Here is a 21,390-nt window from a genome sequence, read left to right on the forward strand (position 1 = left end):
CATGTTGTGTAAAAATTCTTTTACATGTAAAAACATGTACATCTTTTTAACATGTTGTTACAGGCAAAACATTTTAACATGTTATTACATGTTGTTATATGTTGTTACATGTGAACACTGCACATTAAAAAAGGAAAGGTAGGTGTTTAGAGTTTTCAGATGCATGTATACACTTCCAAATAATCCACAAATATTAAACTGGAAAAAGAAAGCACTCTACATAATTTACCTTGCCACAGATGTGAAATATTTGTAAGCATACATAAATGTTAACAAACTACTTTCATTCAATACTAAGGGGAGGTATCATTGAATGGTGGACCAAAACAAACTAAATGGCATTTTGATGTCTTTATGGAAATGACTGACCCACAAACCAGTGGCTCAGCACTGATATTAACATATCTTCCTCAGTTGCCTTAATCATTTACAGTTGTATAATTTTTTCAAGAACACAGACAGTAAGGTACTTTTAATAATTTTGAGTATATCTATTTTTTGAAGTCCTACTTTCATTGGAATTATCTCTTTACTATAATTAGCAAATACAAAAGAATACACAGTAAGATTGGTTTTGTCATCATCTTCTTTTTTTTTTTTTTTTTTTTTTTTTGAGACAGAGTCGTGCTCTGTCCCCCAGGCTGGAGTGCAGTATCGCAAACTTGGCTCACTGCAACCTCGGCTCACTGCAACCTCTGTCTCCCAGGTTCAAGAGATCCTCCTGCCTCAGCCTCCTGAGTAGCTGGGACTAGAGTTGCGTGCCACCACACCTGGTTTTTTTTTGTATTTTTAGTAGAGATGTGGCTTCACCATGTTGTCCAGGCTGGTCTCAAACTCCTGACCTCTAGTGATCCACCTGCCTCGGCCTCCCAAAGAGCTAGGATTACAGGCATGAGCTACCGCATCCAGTGGAGGTTTTGTTTTCTTTTATTAGAGAAAAATGTACTTTTCTATGACTGTGCTTTCTGCATATTTGGAACTGAGACAGATCCACAGAGACCAAACTGAAATTTAAATGATCTTTAATGTTAAAATTTAATTGACCATGTACGTAACTGTGCAATTGCTGCTTTCTCACAGAAGTGTCTAGGGTTCATTCAACAGATCATAGAAACAAGGTCTGGCATTTAACAAACAGAAAAATGATAGAGAAGATAAACTGATTTACACAAGAATTATCAAAACATTGTCATGTGGTTTAGTGTAGTTCAAATTATGCTTGTATCATGTAACAGGTTCAAGTTCCTTCTTCAGTCATCTGCATAACTGAGGTTGGAGAGACAACTAAGGGCCAACTCTTCCTACAGCTGTTTCAAGAAAAAAATTAAGTAACTGTGATACACATTTCTGCAAATAAAATATTCCAGTGCTTACATCAATCCTGAGATTTTAAGATTAAATATGCACTACTTACAGTCTCTGACAAAATTTAAAAACATGACTAGTTATCAAATTCACTGTCTTCATCAGAAAAAACTTCACGACAATAGTCTTCAAACTTCTTGATAACCTAAAACAAAAAGTCTAGTTCACTGACAAACCACCACTTTACATCTAGCATTAAACAGGATTAATTAAATGTCAAAAGGAAACAGATTATAATATCCAAAGGATGTTGGTTATTTATTTCAAATTGAAAAAACTGTAGTCCATACATGGAGCTCCAAATACCCACTTAAAATTTTTAATGCCAGATTTCAGTGACATATTATTTTAGTAGGTCCAACAGTCATGTACTTTGCTTGAATAAAATGGGTTGAAGAACTTCTTAAGGTCAAGATGAAGTAAAGACAGAAAACGACTGGCAGTCTTGTATCATGAAATGTTATATTTTTTGAGCAGGTAGTGACCCATGTATTATCAGCAATAGTCTACGGAATGTGATTTCCATTGAAGGGATAAATGGTTGGTGATATGACCTCATCAAGTTAGAGAAAATGTAACTATTTTTGAAGTGTATACTCTTTACTCAAACATAGTTCAACAGTCCCTGCTCCCTAAAATTTGTATGTTAATGCTGAGGAAGAAGTAAAAAAAAAAAAAATGAATACACAATCTCTTCCATATTCCTGTGACATGAGCAAATGCACGAATTTAAAAAAAAAAAGGCCGGGCGCGGTGGCTCAAGCCTGTAATCCCAGCACTTTGGGAGGCCGAGGCGGGTGGATCACGAGGTCAAGAGATCAAGACCATCTTGGTCTACATGGTGAGACCCCCCCGTCTCTACTAAAAATACAAAAAATTAGCTGGGCATGGTGACAGGTGCCTGTAATCCCAGCTACTCAGGAGGCTGAGGCAGAAGAATTGCCTGAACCCAGGAGGCGGAGGTTGCGGTGAGCCGAGATCGCGCTCCAGCCTGGGTAACAAGAGCGAAACTCCGTCTCAAAAAAAAAAAAAAAAAAAGTAATACAACAATTGTGTAACTGCTATGGAAGGGCGACTCACTCAGACATGTAGCCAAAGATGGAGACCGATGTGGACTTAGCTGGCAAAAGCTTTCAATTGGTCAAAAAGAAAAAAAAAAAAAACCGATTTTAAAAGCATTGCGAGGGAAGAGCATGAGCAAAGCATGGGAGTAACGGTGAGTTCCTTCAGGGAAGGCTGTCAACCTGGAGAGGCGGGAGCAAAAACAGAGGGCAGCAAAACAAGACTAAGAGGGGATCATGAATCCCCTCTTAGACTAAGGGGAGAGTCTCTGAATATCTAAGAACTGAGACGTGGGTACCACTGACACGTAGGGAAGAGGGAAGGGCTAGGAAGTATTTTAGGAAGGGAAGGGTTTTAGGAAGATAGTATTGGGGATCAATGAAGGACGGCTTGGAAGAGAAGAGAGAACTCATAAAAGAGTTTAATAGTACGAGCAAGGCTGAAACAGGAGAGTCGTTTGAACCAGGGAGGTGGAGGTTGCTGTGAGCCAAGATCGCGCCATTGCACTCCAGCCTGGGCAACAAGATGAAACTCCATCTTGTTTAGTGAAACAAGATGGAGTTTCACTAAACTCCATCTCAAAATGCATAAATAAATTAAATAATTAAATTAAATAGTATGAGCAAGGAAGAATGAGGTCTTGAACTAGCGCAGCCTCAGTGGGAATTTAAAGATAGAAATTAAAGGACCATTGCAGAGGTGAAACTTGCCTGGTGATAACTGGATGGGAAGGATAATGGACTCAGAAGAGTCCAAGATGATAGCAAAGGTCCTACCCTAAGTGGTAACATGTGGCATTAATGTTGACAGGAAAACTTCTAGTTTCATGTTCATACCAATTAATAAATGGTTTCTGGGGAACATTGTAGCAACAAGTTCTCTACTTGTGACTTCTCTTTAATTAACTTTGTATAGATCATCCTCAAGTTGCTCGAAAAGGTTATTTTCAAACTATTTTCCCAGTTTATTTAACACATCTCAGTTAGTGTAGAAGAGTGACATATGAACGTGTATTTTCACAAGGTTATTAAAAAGAATACCTTACTGCCCTAAAAATAATTGCATTGTTTCCTAAATTATATACATCTACATGAAGAAGAGGTCATTGTCTGATGGCAATTTGCCAATGTGCTGTCCAGCAGCCGATAATCCCGAATTCACAGCTTGTTAATAATCTGCTGGCTTTCCCATTCTGTTATACATCTGAACCATCTCTTACGATTGCAAATTGTCATGTAAAACCATTACTAGTCACTGATAATTTTGAAAGTGAATATGCCATAAAACACTCCTGTATTACAGCAGGAAACAAAAGAGACACTCAGTAGTTACACTTGCCTACTTCCTATTTATCTAAAACTGTTAAAACAACACAAATATAAAATACATCCAGAAAGGATTTATGGACTTCCTGCCTTTCACCATAGATTTGTTGCTGATGTCCTGAAAACTGAAAATAAAATCTTCATTAAAACCCATTTATGTCTAGTGTTCCATTATTGCAATTCTAAGCTTGTGGGAATCATGTATATCCTACTGTTCAAAGGTCATAGCCAGGGTCTGATTTTTCACACACACAAAAAAATTGCAAACTCCTGCATAAATAGGTTAATGTGTTAGTAAAGTATCAATTATATACGTAAGATGTACATTTCTAGGTAAAATTTCCAATTTACCTTTTCCTGTTCTAAATAACTCCCACAAAACTATTCATGAATCCTAAAAACACATTTACCAATTATATTAAATCTGGAATAATACATTCAATGTGAAAATGGTGAGTAATTTAAAATGTATAACTAAAATGTCTTTCCATACATTCAGAAAGAAGCAGACTGTCTTCTATTATGCACGTTGTATTTTATAGTCTATTATGTTACCAAATAGAACAAACCTTTATGAATTGCTCACGTAGCAGCTTCATCGCTGTCAGTCTCTCTCTCCTAAGACTTCTATATCGGTACCACCTCTTCTGTTGTTCTTGAAATATTTTCTAGAATTACAAAACAAAATAGTGGTAAAAATTGGGCAAATTTTAATACTTACAAAACATAATTCTGCATTAACTTTAAAGGAATACTCTTTAAATCAATATTTCTGAACACTTTCTTTTAGACAACACTTAGGACGAATTTGAAACAACTGCATTCACCAATCACATGCTAAAATGATGCAATAACCTTTTTTATCCGTCATTGAGTAAAAAATTTTCTTTCTTATACATATTCAACACGTATGTCCTAATTCTTTATTTCAGATGAAGACTATTTGATGAACCTTCCTATAATTTGTTGACCATAGATAGGTAAGATCTACACAGAAATTAAGAAATATTCTAAGATTTTAAACATGTATTAAATTTTGGTCATTTCAATATGCACATAGATGAACCATCCAATAATGACTGCCTTTCTACACCTTCACCTAGTCTCCAACTACCAATTACAGTGTTCTCCTCTCCTCCACGTAGCGCTCACTCGCACAGTCATCCTCCTAGATTTTGTCATTCCCAATGACTTCAACACCTACGTAATATTAATAATAGCAACAATGAAGAGCAACCATGGGTCAGATCACATCCTGAAAAATTTAAATAAACCTGTTACATAGGAACCCTTTAATCCTCCAAACAACTCTGAGGTAGGTACTCTTACCATGTCTCCTTTAGTAGATAAGGAAACTGAGGCACAGAGATAAATAATTTGCCCATGATTTCCGAGCTAGCAATAGCCAAACTGGACTTGGATCCCAAGCAGTGTAGCTGCAGAGTCTCAGACCTTGACCACCACATTCAGCTGTTTCTCCATCTTCCCAACATACAGCCACTACCTCCCTGCCATTGTGGGTCACTCACTTCAGTACTACAGCTCAAAAGTCTGTTGGGACCTGACACCCACTGAATGGAGTACTTTTCACTGACCATTGCCCACCCCCATGTGATCAGGTAACTCAGTCCCAGCTGAAATTCCATCACTGGTTGTGATGACCACAGCCAGTCATCGCAACCCCATCCCTGTATCTATGCGCTGCCCAACTCTCCCTAGATCAACACGCTCAGCTACACTCCAACCCCAAAAATTCCAACCCTACAGGTGTTCTTACACAAATATGCCAATTGGGCTTGCTTTAACTTCTTAATCGCTATGACACTGACTTCAGTTTGACCCCTAACGCTGCATGGCAATTATGTTCCCCTAGTCCATGAGTCCACTAACGGGCCCCCCTCTCTGGGCTCATGCTCTCTTCCTTCTTTGCTGGATGTCTGCATGAATTAATACTACCAGAGACATTGATACAATAGGTTAATCATAAAGCTAAGCCTGATACCAACAATCAGTTCTTCTTCTTCTCCCTCTTCTTCTTCTTCATGTTTCTGCTCATCTGCGATGCATTCATCAAGGACATTCAGCAACTTCAGAGAATGTTTATAATCACGTTTCTGCCTGTAACACATAGTAAGTAACATGGTCATATGTCATAAAGAGATGAAAAATTAATCCTATTCAAACCCAAACTGACTTGTGATAATTTATACTGTAAAGTAGCAAGGGAGTAATAGCAGCTGAAATCTTGTTTGGGGGGAAAGGTGAAATGAGTTGCTCTCAATCTGAAGGGATTCCTTCCTAACTGACTACTACAGCAGCTGTCTTACATTCTTTACGTGCCAAAGACAAAGGAGGGTTTACTGCAGTATAAATCTCTCAGAAATAATCATTTTCTCTAAGAGCAGTTTACTTTTCATTTCCTCTTACTGAACAACATATGGGTTCTCATAAGTAGGTTCAAGAATATCATAGCCAATCATCCTGTAAGATTTCCCAAAAGAAATACTTAACTATTTCTCCACTTTGGCACAACAATGATTTTGTAAAAGAAATAGTGAAACAATTTAACTAAAATAGATAACTTATTTACAACATAAGTTTATCCCTTTCTACATAATTGAGTATCGTTAAGGATGTACAGACTAAGCATTGAGGACATTTATCTTTTATTCAGCTTCCATACTTCTAGAAATGGATAAAAATTAATTTTATAGGCAGACTCTTTTTATCTGGAAGGCAAAAAGAGGTCATCTTCATTGGCTTCTGGGTAATATCTCTCAATTCTGTTAAACCGAGGTTATAGAACTAAAGAAACTTACTTGCTTAGGGAACAGTCAAGTAAAATATGTTGTTCACTAGAGACGAAAATATGTACAGGATGATTTTTGAAATTATTTGCACCAATGAATACAAAGAAATAATATAAATATCATTATGCAAAAAAGCCAACATACTTTATAAGTTGTTTTTTCCTCAAAGCACGTTTACTTTTTTTCTTTGCTTTGCGGCGAGCCTCTGTATCCATTTCAGTCCTTTTTCTTTTTGCAGCAAGATCCTCGCTAATGCCAGCTAGATAGTAAATGAAAATGCACTATGTTAATGTTGACAAGTAGTTTATTTGCATATATTGACATCAATATGGGACATTATGGTTCAGCAATATCAGAAGGATATTTAAAATATATAAAGCAAAGATCATTTCAAAAAGCAAGATTTACTCATTTTCTGTAAAATCTTTCAGGCATTAATATTAGTATTGCAATTCCAATTGGTATAACTGCAAATCACTTAATTGTCAGATGATGAAAAAGCAAGTAATTAAAAGTTTCTGTTTTTTAAGTGTGCAGAAAGGGTTATAAGCATAGACTTTAATTTCTACATTTATAAAATGTCCTACAATCAAGGGACATGGTTCCATGAAATACTGTCACAACTGATTATGTAAAGCACACGAAAAAGTATCTTATTTAATAAGACCACCAAAATGGTAGAAATAAGTTAATACGCAATAAGAAAAGTATTTTTAAGCAATCTACTGATTTATGCTATTAACTGTATTTTAATAAAAGAAGCAACATCCATGGGTATGAAAATGTAGGTTTAAATAAAGAAATACATTCAAAAACACTTTTGAAATACTTTCTTGGAGTTTTTATATGACATTTTTGTCCATAGTGTTGTGTTTCAGAAAACTGTAATACTGCAAGGAATGCTTTCCTAAACACGATTTTGCATAAGAGATCTACCATCAAGCACTAAGAATAGTTTTCAGCAATCATAAAATATCTGCACCATAATACAAATATTTTTCAAATACGGTATCGATCTATAACACACTCAATGTATTAGGCAACTCACAAAACCAACACTTTGTCACCACCAAGTGAGCAAAGCTTTTCAAATATTCTGCTTGTATGAATTATCACTATAGAAAAGCTGAAAACTGAATTGAGCTTTTCAAAAATAAGAGTATTGTCCCCACTGTCTCTACAGAAATTTTCTCAAACATTTTTGAAAATATGGTCCTATAACAGTGCAACTAATATGTCACATGGCAATACAAAATTTACAAGTTTTTGGATCCAATGACATGTTTCTCACTGGGTAGAAGTTGTCTTTCCTTTTCTACTACACAGTTTATTGCTGGAATAATAATAGAAAATCATTTTAGAGAATTCAGTTTTCTCTTGTACTTTAAAGACAACAAAATCAGAAAGCTGTGACAACAGAATAGCTGAATTAGGAAGATGAAAAACTCATATTAAAAACTCTGGGTACATAGGGACAGGAAGAGGGGAACAACAGACACCTGGGCCTACTTGAGGGTGGAGGCTAGGAGGAAGGTGAGGATGAAAACCACCCATCAGGTACTATGCTTATAATCTGGGTGACAAAATAATCTGTATAGCAAACCCCTGTGACATGCAATGTATCTATGTAACAAACCTGCACATGTACCCCCAAACCTAAAGTAAAAAATTGAAAAAAAACTGATATATTACTTAATCTGCGTACACCAAAAGGATTGAATAGACCTGTTTCTCCTCCAATGGCCTCTAAAATCCCCCAAACAATTAAATTTCCATGTGTAAGAAAGAAAAGCCATCCCTCTCGCTTCACCATTGTTAGAAGCATTCTCACATTCCACACCAACAATCAAAAAGGTAAGAAAAATTTATCAAACAGATTAAGGTAAATACTTATGTTAAATGCTACATATGAGAAGAAGGCATTTAAGACAGTCTTGTTGTCCACTAATTCATATAACCTGCTGTAACAGTTGTATGGTTGAAAACAATTTTCATAAACTACAGATACTTCCTAAAGCGTACCTGCAGTATCTTCTGGCTTCTTGGTATCAACCCTATAAAAAAAAAAAAAAAAAAAGTTACATCAAAATTTTAACATAGGACTACACAAAATGCCATGTTTGTTGGGAAAAATTGTCTTACGTGAAATGTTCTGCATAGACTAGAAAAGTGATAACATGATCCAAAGCTGACTTTTCCTAAAAGACTATCCGACAGGCAACAGTGACTTAACACTTTACCCCTTGTGTTCATCTGTTTCAGCAAAAGGTTCTATTTCGCCATGCCCAGTAGTTACATCTTCCTCCCCTGTTTCTGCAAAAGGATTTCTCTCCTCACGCTCATCGTTTATTGGATCCTTTCCTGCATTAAAATAAAAAAGACAAATTTTTAGAGGAAGACGGTATTGTGGACATTTTTCACGGAGAAATGTACTATTTGCGGACTTTTTTGGCTCTCTGCCAATTAAAGCTTTAAAGCAGAGCTATACATGGAATCACCGGCTCCTGACCATTTTATGGTGACATTTTTGGAAGCCCTTCGGGTTCAAGTCCCAGTAAACAGGGCACTAGAGGCCAGACCCCTTGGACCACTACAGGTCAGACTTCGCAGCCATGCAGAAGAGCTGGTTTGAGATCATCTTTAACCCTGCTATGAGGGGAAGCCTCCGACCGGAAGCCTAAGGGCCTTGAGCCTGCTTTGAAAACCTGGGGCGTCTTAGCACTTGCACGGTGGACTCCAAAGCCACGAAGGGCCGGGGGACCTCGGGCTACCCATGTGACCCCCGCGCAGAAAGGAGACAGACTGTCCTCGGGTGTGCGCCTTCTTCCGGGTCCGCTTGGGCTGTGTTTACCTGCATGCTCCTTCTCGTGGGCGGCCATAACTTGAACCTTCAACTGGGCCTTGGCAGCCCTCCTGCTGCGCTTCCTGCTGACGGGTGCCATGGCTGACCGTCCTGGGAAGCTACAGGCGACCCCTGAACCTGATGAGCGCAAAGACAACTAAGGAAGCTAAGGAAAAGAGGCGTCGAAAAGGAAAGCCATCGGGACCGCGAGTTCAAGATGGGTGGGGCTGACCCTCCCCGAGTCTCCTGTGGGAGCAGGAGGGGACGGAGAAGATGCCAGTGTCCCCTCCCGTCCTGGCTCGTCCAGCCCGTCCCCCGGGGTGGCTGCAGAGTTCACAGCTGCCTCACACACCTGAACTCAACGGCCTCTGCAGGATCCTCCCCGCGCCTTTGGGACAGAGTTCAGCCTTGCCCCTGGATCCCCAAGAGACCCTGACTGGCTGGGAGGGCCGCAGAGTGACACAGGGTCTCCCTAGCCATCTCCAGAGGAATGTCAGGGGCTTCACTGCCACTCGCCCTCCTGGATGCACAGGGCATCCCCAGTGACCTGAAGTGTCCTGTCCTGACAGGATGTTGGGCAGGGGGGACCCACTCAAACTGTCCCCCACAACGCCCCCGGCCCGCCCCACTCCCCCTCCCACCGTCAGCCCCTCCCCCCTGCACACCTACAGAAGCCCCCAGGACACTCTGGGTCCTGGGGGGTTACCCAGGTGGCTCCAACTCCCTCCCTGCTCCAGCTCACCCCGGTCTACCCTCAGTGCCTCGCCCTGACCCAGGCCCCAGGTGAGGACCTCAGGACCATTTCCTCACAGGTCAGCCGGCACCCAGCTCTTCACACCCTGGTTCCCAGAGGGTCTCGTGCCCGCCTTCCCACCTCGCCGCCTCAAGCGTGTCACCTGAGGGACCCCTGATATGTCTCCTTCACAGAACCTACAGACGCTGGCACCACAAGACTCTATTGGAAAGAGACCCGACCTGGCTTCCCGCGCTCCTCGCTGATTGGTCAGCTCAGTGCGCATGCGAGTGAAGGACTGCGTAGCGCCAAACCCCTGCTGCCACGCCTCTCCTTCCCCCTAAGGGACCGACCATAGGTTACTGTGGACTGGAGTGGGTGTGGCTCTTTGGGGCCTCCGTCCCCACAATCTTCTGGCTCCTCCTCTTGGGGTGGGATGCAAGGACTCCGGATGGAGGCCAAGTGGACGAGGCCTCCTAGGATCTCGTCCCTGGGCTCGTTCCAGCCACCCCTGCCCCTTTGGCTGGAATGGCCATTGCCCTACGGGTGTTGCCCAGGCTCCTTTCCATGCCCTTTGTGCTTCCAACATGCCCAGTTACATCCTTTTCGTCAATGGATTGCGCTTTTATGATTTCTGTTTTTGAGACTGAGTCTTCCTCTATTGCCCAGGCTGGAGTGCAGTGGTGCAATCTCGGCTCACTGCAACCTCTGCCTTCCGGGTTGAAGCGTTTCTTCTGCCTCAACCTCCCGAGGAGCTGAGATTACAGGCTCCTGACACCATGCCCTGTTAATTTTTTTTTTTTTTTTGTATTTTTAGTAGAGATGGGATTTCACCATGTTGGCCAGGCTGATCTCAAACTCCTGACCTCAGGTGATCCGCCTGCCTAGGCCTCTCAAAGTGCTGAGGTTACAAGTGTGAGCCACCCCGCCCGGCCCATAACCCTTTTTGTTTCCTCACTATTTTTCTTGCCCATAGGCTTGCCTAGGCTTGCCCACAAACCGTCATGCTCCAGACTTTTCCAGACATATCCCACAACCTTCACCCTCAAATGCCTTAATACTTATCGTTAACTCAGCTTGTTTCCACCTCCAGTCTTCTAAAATGGGGAGTAAAGGTTGTTTTGGAGTTGGGAGTGAATAAATATTGCCTAGAGTTGGTAAATCAAGCTGCAGAGGTTCATTATGTTATGAAATTATAAAGGCAGTCATCAGGAAAACTAATCAACAGCCTTGAATGTCTATATGACCAGAAAGAGCACACACAAAGCATACAAATACTGTAGTAAAAGTTGGAAATAAAGAAAATACTACAAACAGAGACCATAACATAACATAAAGGAGCAGAATTAAGGCCAAGTGAATCTGTTGCACAAGAAATATGAATGAGATAAACTCACATTCTAAAGGAAATGACTTCCAACTTGGATCCAAATAAAAACCTAAGTATATGCTATATGTAAGAATGGAATTAAAATGATACAAAAATATGTATCAGAAAAATATGAAGAAGAGGAAAATATGGATCTGGGAATCAATATCTCACAAATGTAAAATAATGCAAAAAAATAAATGAATAAACTAAAGGCAGAGCACATTGAACAAGAGAAGGGCACAATCTACTCTGACAATCTGACATGAATCATTTTGTGCTTAACACAGCGTCAACATACTTAAACCCAAAACCCTAGAAAAGAAAAGAAAAACAACCAATGAAATGAACAGTGATATGAGAGTTTTAACCCTGTCTATCCAGGAGAAACCAAATACAAATGTATTGTCTTGTATACAGCCATAGTATCTTAAATTGCTCTCTTGGCCGTAGAGTGAGCATTTTCTTTCACTTTCAACCAATGAACCCTCATCACATCCTATAGTACTTCCTTGGCCGTTACTATAGTCTATTCTACCTACAGTTTCCCAAAGAAATAAAAAATTAGAAAGACTTACATTAGCAAATAGGAGAAAAGTTTTCTTGTTGCTGTGTGTGTACATGTCTGCATGTGAATGTGTGTATGTGTGTGAGATGTTTGTTGTTTGTTTGTTTCAGATGGAGTTTTACTCTTGTCCCCCAGACTAGAGTGCAGGGGTACAATCTTGGCTCACTACAACCTCTGCCTCCTGAGTTCAAGCAATTCTCCTGCCTCAGCCTCTAGAGTAGCTGGAATTACAGGTGCCCGATACCACACCCGGCTAATTTTGTATCTTTAGCAGAGACGGGGTTTCACCATATTGACCAGGTTGGTCTTGAACTCTTGACCTTAAGTGATCTGCCCTCCTCAGCCTCCCAAAGTTCTGGGATTACAGGCACGAGCCACTGTGCCTGACCTGGTTTTGTTTGTTTATTTAACATGAAAGCCAGCACTAAATGATCTTCAAACTATCTTCATAACTTAAAAATACATGTTCGCATGATACCTTTTTCACTTTCAGTGTGAAAACAGCATGGAAGGTAATGTTCCATTCTGGTGCACTAAAGGATAATGGTGTTGTATTTGAGAAGAAAGGAAGGGAGCTATGGTCTGGCAACTGTTGCCCACAGCACTGCAAAAAGCCACCTTAGAGCTGTTTCAGGCTGTTTCAAGTTCCAGGTCATTTTGAATTCCTGCCCTAGAAGCTATGCATACTCAGAGAAAGAGTTCAGTCTTGGCCCATGATATTGGACTGAATACCTCAGCCACTTTTCTACAGACTAAATAACATAAACTCCTTTTACTTTTCTTCAAAGTTCTTAAAATAAAACTTCAACAATGTCTCCTTGAAGCTGTTAGGAGTGCTTCAAAATTCTCTCATTCTTTTATATTGTCTTTTCTTGTTTGTTTGGTTTTGGTATAAAGAAGAAAGCCTAAACCTGGATGCAGTTAGTAGGAATCTGAGAAGGCTAAGTTCAAAATCTCAGAGGAGATTTTCTTTATATTTTCTATGTTTTATATTCCTTTCATAAATTCTGATATGAATACTTTCCTAGTAAGAATATTTGTATCATAGTTTAACATTTCATTTATCTTGGTGTGCAAACTAGCATTTGTTTTATTAAAACAATATAAATGTATTAAGGAATTAGATTAGAGGGAAATTAAATTAAAACATAATTTAAAAGAAATTATTATCTCCAAATAGAGAAAAACAGAGGCATAAAGATGTTGTGACCTAGTCCATGAGGAAGGGAGTCAGGGAAAATGATGTACCAGACTACTGAGTGGCTTGGACACTGTATTAGTCCATTTTCAAATTGCTATAAAGAACCAAGACTGGGTAATTAATGAACAAAAACTGTTTAATTGACTCACAGTTCCACAAGCTATCCAGCAAGCGTGGCTGGGGAAGTCCCAAGAAAGTTACAATTGTGGCAGAAGGTGAAGGGGAAGCAGGCAACTTCTTCACATGGTGGAGCAGGAGGAAGAGAGTGAAGGGGAAGGTTCTACACACTTTTAAACAACCAGATCTCGTGAGGAGTCACTACCAAGAGAACAGCAAGGGAGAAGTCTGCCCTCATGATCTAATCACCTCCCACCAGGCCCCTCAATATAAGGATTACAATTTTACCTGAGACTGGTGTGGGGACACAGAGCCAAACCATATCAGACAGAAAGTCGAGCTCTTCATAAAGCACTAATGTTCCAAATTGGAAGAAAGGTAAGCTAGCTTTTTCCAAATGCCAGCCTCCAAAGACCTCCAGATTAAGACTTCAAACATGTTTCAGGTTTGTCACATGGCTCTCCTCTTATTGGACCTCTCTCCAGGAAAACCAAAATTTACCCCACCCACATGCTTCTGATATTATTAATGTTCCTTCCTAGGCAGACAAATCCTATCAGAATTTCAAACCTACCCTAAATGTTTCCTCTTTAATGCAGTCGTTCACCCAATGCTTTTAAATATGTGAGACACTCTTTCTCTTTGCAATGCATTTAGAGCTTTTATCTGTCATGGGAAATTTGCCTTATATTGCGGTTATTTGGGAAGTCATATTCCCCATTAAACTACATCTGAAGGTCAAGAACAGTTTTGCAGGTATCTGTATAATATAGAGTACTCGATGTACACCGACCATATTGAATCTGACAAAATTGAAATTAATGGAGCTTTTTATCTTTAAAACAGAAAAATAATAACGAAAAAGCACAACTCACAGAGTACTTGAACTTACATCGTTCTGCTAAGTGGTATTTTTATGAGTCCTAAATGCTCTGCACTATGCTAATGAAAGACAAGATTGCAAATTATTGCCTGGGCTTCCCAGAGAGATGTTGGCACAGGATTCTGGCCTGCTAGTTTAAGAAAAAAAAAAAAAAAAAACCTTTTCTCTCAGCATAGAAAAACAGGTTCCTGATTTGTGTAGTAGAGGCTAGCTCCTTTCTAAATTATATGCAGACACTGCTCTGTGTATTTTAAGTGAATTGGTGTCTTTATGTAATCCCTGAAGGTCTCCATAATTCCTTGTTAACGTGATGGGGTTTCTGATGTGCTTTTCGCCCTGCACAATCATAAGTTACTACAGAGAATGGCACTCAGAAGTCAACAAAAGCTCTTTATCAAGTATGACTACAAAATAATAGAACTCAGATGGCATAATATAAATAAACGCTTCTTTGTCCCCCAGTTTATCATATGAGATGCTATACATATAGGACATCCATGCTATCATTGATCAAAATGATTATGAAAGTACTTTCAGCAGCTAGGGCACATTCTTCTAAACATTCCTAAATATGTCAGATCTCCAAAATATCAGGGGTGTGTGGGTTTTTTGAATACCCAAAGTTGTTAAAAATCAATTCTGGGGCCAGGATCCTAACTTTGGTGTGTGTACGCATGCTCACACATTTGCAAAGGTGAATGCTTGTGTGTGGGCATGTGCACATGTGCATGCATTCGTGTGCATAGATATTAATGTGCATGGGTGAAAATATGCAGATGTATGAATAAGCATGCCTTTTATCTCTATATCAGCACAGGAAGAAGCATGGAGCAGCAAGCACTAGAATGATACATCTCACCGTCCCTGGGTCTGGGAATTTCAGATACATTTTATAATATTTTCTTGTTTATTTATGTTTTCCAATTTTTCTATACAAATTTCTTGCTTACGTAAGAAGCAAATAAAGAGGAAAAAAGGAAAAAGAGAGACAAAAAAAGTATTTCTAAAACCTTCAGAAGTCTATGAATTCTGATGAATGCAGTAGTCTATTAGTTTCCCACTGCTGCTGTAACAAATTACAACAAGTGAGTTTCATAAACAATAAAGATGGATTATCTTACTGTTCTGGCTGTTAGAAATCCCAAATGCAACTCACTGAGCAAAATCCAAGGTGTCAGCAGGACAGGTTCCTTCTGAAGTCTCCAGAGAATAATCCGTTCCTTGCCTTTTCCAGCTTTTAGAGGCTTCCTGCACTCCTTGACTTGTAGCCCTGATTTCCATCGTTAAAGCCAGCAACACCTTGCCTATTCATTCTCATGCTGCCAGCTCACTGGTTCCCTCTTCTGCTTCTTTTAAGGATGCCTGTGATTACATTGGACCCACCCAGGTAATCCAGGATAATTTCCCCCATTTAAGATTGGCTGATTGGCAACCTTGGTTCCATGTGCAACAGTGATTCTTTCTTGACATGTAACCTCACATAGTCACAGATTCTGAGAATTAGGATCTAGACATCTTAGAGAGGCCATTATTCTACCTACTACAAGAGGGTAACTGGAAAAAGTTGTGGTTCCATCACAATTTAGCTAACGATATCATTTTTTATCACCTACCTTACTGATCAGTATATAGTAGCATTATGCTGAAGAAAAAGTGTCAGTTCAACAGGTTTAATGACTCCCCAGATAGCCATTGCCTGGCTGAGACCTCTTAAAAACAATACTGCCAAGAGAGAGGTGATGGGCATGTTTTGGGCTAAATCACAGATAGTATGGAGAAGCTGTTGTATCAGAAGTAGGAGGCTGAGGCTGGACCACACTCAGACACTAATCAGCCAAATGCTATCAACCAAGACGTCACCATCCGTAAACTCAGCAATAAATGAGGGGGTTGGGTCATACACGAACTCAATCCCCTCCATAAGTATTTGACAATCATGCAAGAAAAAGCTACACCCATCAGTATCATCTAAAAACATCATTCCTAGTCCCGCTTTCAATCTGTTATACAGGCTTCCCATTCAGCCAAGGAGATCTCAGACTTCATCCTACATACATTAAGCTCACACACAATTGTTTGACTTAGGAAGCTCCCATCAACAGTAATAACCTCCTCTTTTATCTTTACCATATTCCATATTTTCTAGACCATTTGATTTGCAAACATTTTTGTAAACTTGGTGACTTGCCTTTTTACTGTATTTATGATTTCTTCATGCAGCAGAAGTTTTCAATTTTGGTGAAGTTCAATTTATTGCTTTTATCTTTATTTTATTTTATTTTGTTTTATTTTATTTTATTTTATTTAGACAAAGCCTAGCTCTATCACCTAGGCTGGAGGGTAGAGTGCAGTGGCAAGATCTCAGCTCACTGCAACCTCTACCTCCCAGGTTCAAGCGACTCTCCTGCCTCAGCCTCCTTAGTAGCTGGGATTACAGATGCCTGCCACCACGCCCAGCTAATTTTTATATTTTTAGTAGAGACAGGGTTTCACTGTGTTGGCCAGGCTAGTCTCGAACTCCTGACCTCATGATCTACCCGCCTCAGCCTCCCAAAGTGGTGGGATTACAAGCGTGAGCCGCTGCGCGCAGACTACTTTTATCTCTTTAGATCATACGTTCGGTGTCATAACAAAGACAACTTTGCCTAATCTCATGTCATGAAGATTTTCCATTGTAATTTTACATGTTTCATTTAGATCTGTGATCCATTTTGAGTTAAGTTTTGTATATGGTGTGAGGTTTAGGCAAAGTAACTTTTTTTGGCAAATAAGCATTCAATTGTTTTAGCATCATTTGTTAAAAAGACAGTCCTTTCCCCATTTTTTCTTTGCACCTTTGTCTAAACCCAACTGATGACATTTATATGACTACATTTGTGTACTCAGTTTTTTCTATCTGTCTGAGTGTCTATCTTTTGTCCAATACAACCCTGTCTTGACATTTGAGGTATGTTGTTTGGAGTTCATAGGTATCTATTGGAAAGCTGGCTACTTTCTGATTTCCTAAAATGCATTGCTCACATTTTACAGAAAACTGAGAAATAATATAAATTTGTAAATATAGACTTTCAACAACATGGAAAACATGGTCTAACAAAAGTAAAATTTAAAAGGACACTAATATGTACTTGAATATGCAATTTTCTGACATGTCTATATTAAAAACATTTTGTAAATATCTGATTCTTGCCTATATACACAGAGTCATCATGAATACAGCAGTTACCAATTCAGGCTGACTTTAGCTACTTTCTATGGGCAACTTAATCACCACGAATGGCAGGCATATTGTGGAGCTGAACTTCCAAAATGGAGAAATACTCCTGGTAAACTCATGAACAAAAGAGTGTACGATCTATCCTCAAACTATATAAAAGTTATAATCTTTAATGTATATTAAAATTGTGGGGAAAATGTTTCTGCTTTACATAAAATTGTTTAATTTTAGCTTCTGATAATTGTGAACAGCTTTTTACTTACTTGGATGTAAAACGCCACCTGGATTGTCATGCTGTATTGTTCAATGTATTTGTTGGACACTACCTTACTCTGCATAAGATGCAGTGCAATCCACCAATAATCGTGACAATTTAAAAATTACCCTATAAATACCCAAAAGTTCCCCAGTAGGGGAACCACGAAGCTTCATTACAACTAATTGCCTTATAACATATTAAATATTTGGGTTTTATGATTAGGAACTCTTTTTGTCTTGAATGACCCTTCAACAACTTGAGTCATGTATAAAGGTTAAATAGTAGTAGCAACGTGGTTATTATTTCCAAAGCGTTAAACACTCTGGGCTCTGATAAACACGCTTGGTGTGTCACAATCAATTAGAAAGCCATCCAGTGTGAATGAGTTTCTGACATTGAGAAATACTGCTGGCATCTGTTAAACAGGCCACAGAGATTGGGCTCCTCAGACATGCCACTGCCTTTGAGCTACATTATCCTTCTAATACCAAAGGCAAGGCCAAGTGCTTGCAAAGACAACCATCCAATAGGAGCTATCTATGCTTTAGGACTAAACATATATTCTATTCTCTTAATGTGGCAGGACTTTTGTCACCTTGAAACAACCTTGTGTAGCTCAAAGATATAAGAATGGTCCACAACATTTCACAAGTTTCAAAATGAACTCTCTGTGTGGAAAGCACATTGGCACATAAAACATAAAAATGGACAAATCTCACGAAAACCTTCCTCTTTGGCATCATATCAAATTTTAGTTTTGTTTGACTCATGCTTAGGCAAAGCATCCCTGGGATAAACAGTCTACTTGCTACTGCAATAGGAGTAGTGCTTGAAAGGAGAGGATGCCAAATTGTATGTAGTATAGCTATATAATAAAGAGTTATGAATTCCAAACAATTTGGTCTAAAGTTATATCAAAGGATGGTAACTCTGCAATTGAACAAGAAGGAAGGTGAATTTTTTTTTGTCATTTTATAACAGTTATTGACTGTAGCAATTCATAATATTAGAAATAACTGTACATTTAGAAGGGGGCTTTTAAGTAAAAGTATTTAAAATAAAAGAAAAAACAATTTTCTGACCACTATTACTCAAGTGTAAAAACTGAACTTATTTCTGCATGTGTTTCTTCTTTCCAAAAGATTTTTTTCAATTTCTTCTAAAATAAAAACTAGTATATATGCAGAACGTGTATGCTTGTTATATAGGTATACATGTGCCATGGTGATTTGCTGCACTTATTGACCTGTCCTCTAAGTTTCCTCCCCTCACCCTCCTACCCCCAAACAGGCCCTGGTATGGGTTGTTCTGCTCTCTGTGTCCATGTGTTCTCATTGTTTAACTCCCACTTTTGAGTGAGAACATGCAGTGTTTGGTTTTCTGTTCCTGTGTTAGTTTGCTGAGAATGATGGCTTCTAGCTTCAACCATGCCCTTGCAAAGGACATGATCTCGTTCCTTTTTGTGGCTGCATAGTATTCCATGGTGTATATGTACCATGTTACTTTATCCAGTCTGTCATGGATGGGCATTTGAGTTGGTTCCATGTCTTTGCTATGTCAAACTACCATTGACATTCTTACAGAATCATAAAAAATTATTCTAAATTTCATATGGAATCAAAGAAGACTCCATATAGCCAAGAAAATCCTAAGCAAAAAGAACAAAGCTGGAAGCATCACACTACCTGACTTCAAACTATACTACAAGGCTACAGTAACCAAAACAGCGTGGAACTGGAACCAAAACAGACATATAGACCAATGGAGGAGAACAGAGACCTCAGAAACAACACTGCACATCTGCATTCATCTGATATTCAACAAACCTGCCAAAAATAAGCAATGGGGAAAGAATCTCCTATTCAGTAAATGGTGCTAGGAAGGTTCATATAAAAAAAAATCTTATGAAGCATAAGATTCAACAGGAACACTTTGTTAAGTTGAGGAGATAGAGGCAAAATTAGGAACAACATATAACAAATATATGTTGCTATAACATATATTTCAACAGTATTAGACCAGCATTAACAATATATGTCTAGTGAATGTACTTAGGCTAACCACTTTACACAACAGAGAACTAGAAAAATCTGTCATGTCAGAGTTTTGAAAACTGTGTCATATTTTATATGGTCCAGGAGCAGTTTGGTAATAGAATTATAAGATTATAAGATGTCCCTCTGTGATAAGTGTGAAATATATTTTTAGGCAAATAGTTCCCTGTTTTTTTCAGTTTAGCACAATACAGATACTTATGTACCAGCATTTGATGTTCTTAGGATAGATATTTTCAACTATAAAGTACAGAATGATTCTCTCATCATAACAGGAAAAGTAAATTGAAAGTTTAATTGGTAGTCAATTTACATATTCTAAGTCAAATATCCTGATTTCTAATCTTAATTATAAAAATTATAAAAATATGGGTTTAGTTTGGCATTGTTGAAAAAGCAGATGTTTTTGTTTGTCTGAAAAATTATCCAATTATCCTCATTCATCATTTGATTATATCTTTGACCACTGACTGAACATTCTACATTCTTCTCAGTTAAGACAAAAAAGTTGAACACTATTAACCAGGTTGCTCAAATTAACATTTGCAGAAGACAAATATGCAAAATACAACTATATAATACACATTTTTTTCCGAGGGCATTTGAAAAATTCACCAGCATAGATCAAATATTGGACCAGAAAGCTAGTCACAAACTATGAGAGTCATATAGATTATGTTCTCAGAACAGAAATGAATTAAAATAGAAATCAATTACAAAATAAGATTAATATCATACCTCCAATTATTTTCAAATTAGGCAATATACTTCTAAAATAATAAAAGCCCCAAACAAAAGCTGAAGTTAGACAATATTCTGAGGTGAACAATGAAAATAAAACATTGGATATTGCGGGGTAGAGCTAAAATTGTGCTTAGAGGAACAAACCTTCAGTGTCACTGAATGGATGTGCCCTGTTGTTTTCCACTTTATCCCAGGTCATCCTCATTCTTTGTCTTTTAGGGAATCCTATTGTTTCCTGAATCCAATTACATGAAAGCACATATTTATTTTGTCTCTTAGGCATAATTTTATGGCCTTCACTACAGACTTACAATGCACAGCTTGAGGCTAAAGAATCGTCTAGCTGTGTTTTGCTATTGTTTGTGTATTTCTAGATATTCAGTATCATTTTAGCTTTCTTCGATCTACCAAAAACTGGCTTTTGTTTTGCTTTCTTTCTTTTTCCACTTGACTGATTGCTTAAGGAACAAAATCTGACACATCATCTGATTAAAATGCCAAACACCCTTGTATCCCATCTTCTTCAGATATGTTTTGAAAATATCCCTTATGTTAATGAAAGTCATTCATTCTGTATCATTGTGTATAACTCATTCCATAGCAGAGAAAATAAGGCTCTTAGGAAGAACAAAAGGAAGGTAACTGTTGACTTTCCACCCCATCAGGGCCTCAAATAATAGGTGAAATTTATGCAATCCTTCTCTTGATGAATTACACACAGGACAATAAGACCGACACCATGCTTCGCATTTTTTGTGATGATTGTCCCCCAGTGTTTGAGGTGGATGGATGTATTAGTCCATTTTCACACTGCTATAAAGAACAACCTGAGACCAGATAT

General features: G+C 38.6%; 1 protein-coding gene across 1 annotated transcript; it reads right to left on the bottom strand.

Annotated features, from left to right (window-relative positions):
- Window positions 1-1,005: 1,005 nt before the first annotated feature.
- Window positions 1,006-10,423, bottom strand: FAM9B (family with sequence similarity 9 member B). Its single transcript, XM_032285839.1, is given in 10 exon segments — window positions 1,006-1,307; window positions 1,415-1,510; window positions 4,322-4,420; window positions 5,759-5,870; window positions 6,572-6,656; window positions 8,585-8,616; window positions 8,803-8,923; window positions 9,414-9,560; window positions 9,563-9,728; window positions 10,301-10,423. Coding segments are annotated over 9 exon segments (954 nt in total). The 3' UTR covers window positions 1,006-1,307; window positions 1,415-1,441.
- Window positions 10,424-21,390: the final 10,967 nt, after the last annotated feature.

The sequence above is a fragment of the Sapajus apella genome, unplaced genomic scaffold (genome assembly GCF_009761245.1).
Source record: "Sapajus apella isolate SASKATOON/1434 unplaced genomic scaffold, GSC_monkey_1.0 scaffold17, whole genome shotgun sequence".
Taxonomy (NCBI): domain Eukaryota; kingdom Metazoa; phylum Chordata; class Mammalia; order Primates; family Cebidae; genus Sapajus; species Sapajus apella.